The sequence below is a fragment of the Pterocles gutturalis genome, unplaced genomic scaffold (assembly GCF_000699245.1).
Source record: "Pterocles gutturalis isolate BGI_N339 unplaced genomic scaffold, ASM69924v1 scaffold36073, whole genome shotgun sequence".
In the NCBI taxonomy this organism is placed as follows: Eukaryota; Metazoa; Chordata; class Aves; order Pterocliformes; family Pteroclidae; genus Pterocles; species Pterocles gutturalis.
The window spans coordinates 1-1,943 of record NW_010121682.1 but is presented as its reverse complement, the minus strand read 5'-3'; the positions used below and the strand labels follow the sequence as shown (position 1 = coordinate 1,943).

Genomic DNA, 1,943 nt, shown 5'->3' with positions numbered 1-1,943 from the left:
GGACAATATTGCAAACCCCCAGGAGCGCTGACTCTAAACAGGTTTTGTCATAATCATCCATGTTACTGAGGGCTTCCTGCAAGGACAAACACCAGTGTCATCGCCGGGTGAAATATCACTACCAGGAAAAACAGAAAAGTTATTCACGGTTCTGCAGGAAGTTTGCTTTGCACTGTAACGCAACCGCATTGATACACAATGCCAAGTGCTATGTTCTTATATGTGACCTGCAAAGTTAAAAAAAAAAAAAAGGGAGATATAATAAATAATGAATGATATCATGACACGACATCTGACTTTGAAGGAGCTATAATATTATAAACACAACTCTTTATGAGAAAAAAAAATAATTTGCATGTCTCAAAGAAACAGTAAAGTCAAAATCTGAAGCACCATCTAACATTAAATGTTTCATTTAGAAGATCCTCCCAAGGGTCAGAGCAACCTTAACTCGTTAGAGATTCACAAAAACTCTGTCAGAGAGAGTAACAGAACCCAAAATTCACATCCACATCCTGTTTCTATAACGATAAACCAGCATTTCTCCTTATAATGAAAACTTCACACCTCAGACAGCATCATAAGAAGGGTGCAGCTGTAAAACTAAGGAGAGGAGGAGCCAGAGGGGCCTATGCTAGAGGAGCTTGGCTGGATTCTTGGTTTCCAGACATCCCTCAAATGAACCCTTAAGGAGGTAAAAATAAATCAAAAGAGAATGCACTGGCATTCAACTGCTAGAATACAAACATAACAGGGAACAGAAATTAAAATCTGTATGTCCCACAGCCGACAAACCTAAAACATGGTGCCCTACAACAGGGACGTGTCAATTTGTCCTTATGTTATATACGATAACCAGACACATATGTACAATTTTTACTGGATTCAGAGACTTTCAGTGCCTTACTGCATTCATGTGACACTTCCCTTCCCCTCATGTGACTTTCTCCTTTGCATTTTCTCACAACTTCCCATCACGTCCGTGAGGCCTAAAATCACTTATTCTTATCCTCACACTGCTTCAGCTGCTACGTACTCTCAAAAGCACCTTCTCTCTACCAAATCTCCTGGCTTAAAATCCTTCTACACGGTCCTGTCTGCGGCATCATTTATCAAGAGCAAATCAACAACTACAGACAAAAGCAGGAACATCACAGAACCACTTTAAGAGCTTAATTGGGCAGCTCTTTCCTCCATCCCCACTTTTAAATTAATTAGCCACACGCCGGTGGTCACCTGCAAAGGTACAATTTGGGAAGCAGCGAAACGTTTCACATGTATTGATCTCACCTATCCTTAAACTAAGGATAAATCTCAAGATGCGCCCAGGATGATGTGAAATCACCCAATTTCAGCATGATTTGGAAACATGCGTGCGCTTTTTTTTTTTTAATATTGACAGCTGACCGCTTTTGTGTTCCGCACACCCTACCTGGAGCGTGTTGTAATCTCTTGTAAAGGGCACCATCAGCTCCCAGAGCGACGAGAACACCACCAAGGCCGTGAACTCCAGCTTGTAGTTGGTCGCCATGTGCTCGAACAGCATGGTCAGGCCGTGGATGGCCAGGTGCTTGCGCTGGTACTCCTCGGAGCCCTCCACCGACACCGGCCGGGTCATGGAGAGCGACACGTCCACCACCACCACCGTCAACACTCTGAGCTGCTCCCTCTGCTCCCCTCTGCTCCCCGCGCAGACAACAGCGCTGCCCTGCGCGGAGAGGGAAGAGAAAGGCCACAAACGGTTACTGAGCCGCAGTCATGGAGCGATGCACCTCACCCCCTCACAGCAACCCTGCTGGGCGATGGAGGGAAGCGACAATTACCTTTCTGCCCCCCCCAAAAGGTGGGATCTACACAGGTTAAGCGAACAGCTCTGCTCCTGAACCACACAACCGGCTGCCAAGGCCTGAAAAGGGGGGAGCGCGGCCAGGGCTGAGCCTCGC

The 1,943-nt window shown here is 46.2% G+C and overlaps 1 protein-coding gene across 1 annotated transcript in view; it reads right to left on the bottom strand.

The window, feature by feature from the left end:
* The window catches only part of VWA9 (von Willebrand factor A domain containing 9), a 9,978-nt gene extending 8,283 nt beyond the window's left edge, over positions 1-1,695 (bottom strand). The window contains 2 exon segments of the mRNA XM_010077328.1: positions 2-76; positions 1,433-1,695. Coding sequence (XP_010075630.1) covers positions 2-76; positions 1,433-1,618 — 261 coding nt within the window. The 5' untranslated portion in view covers positions 1,619-1,695.
* Between the last annotated feature and the right edge of the window lie 248 nt (positions 1,696-1,943).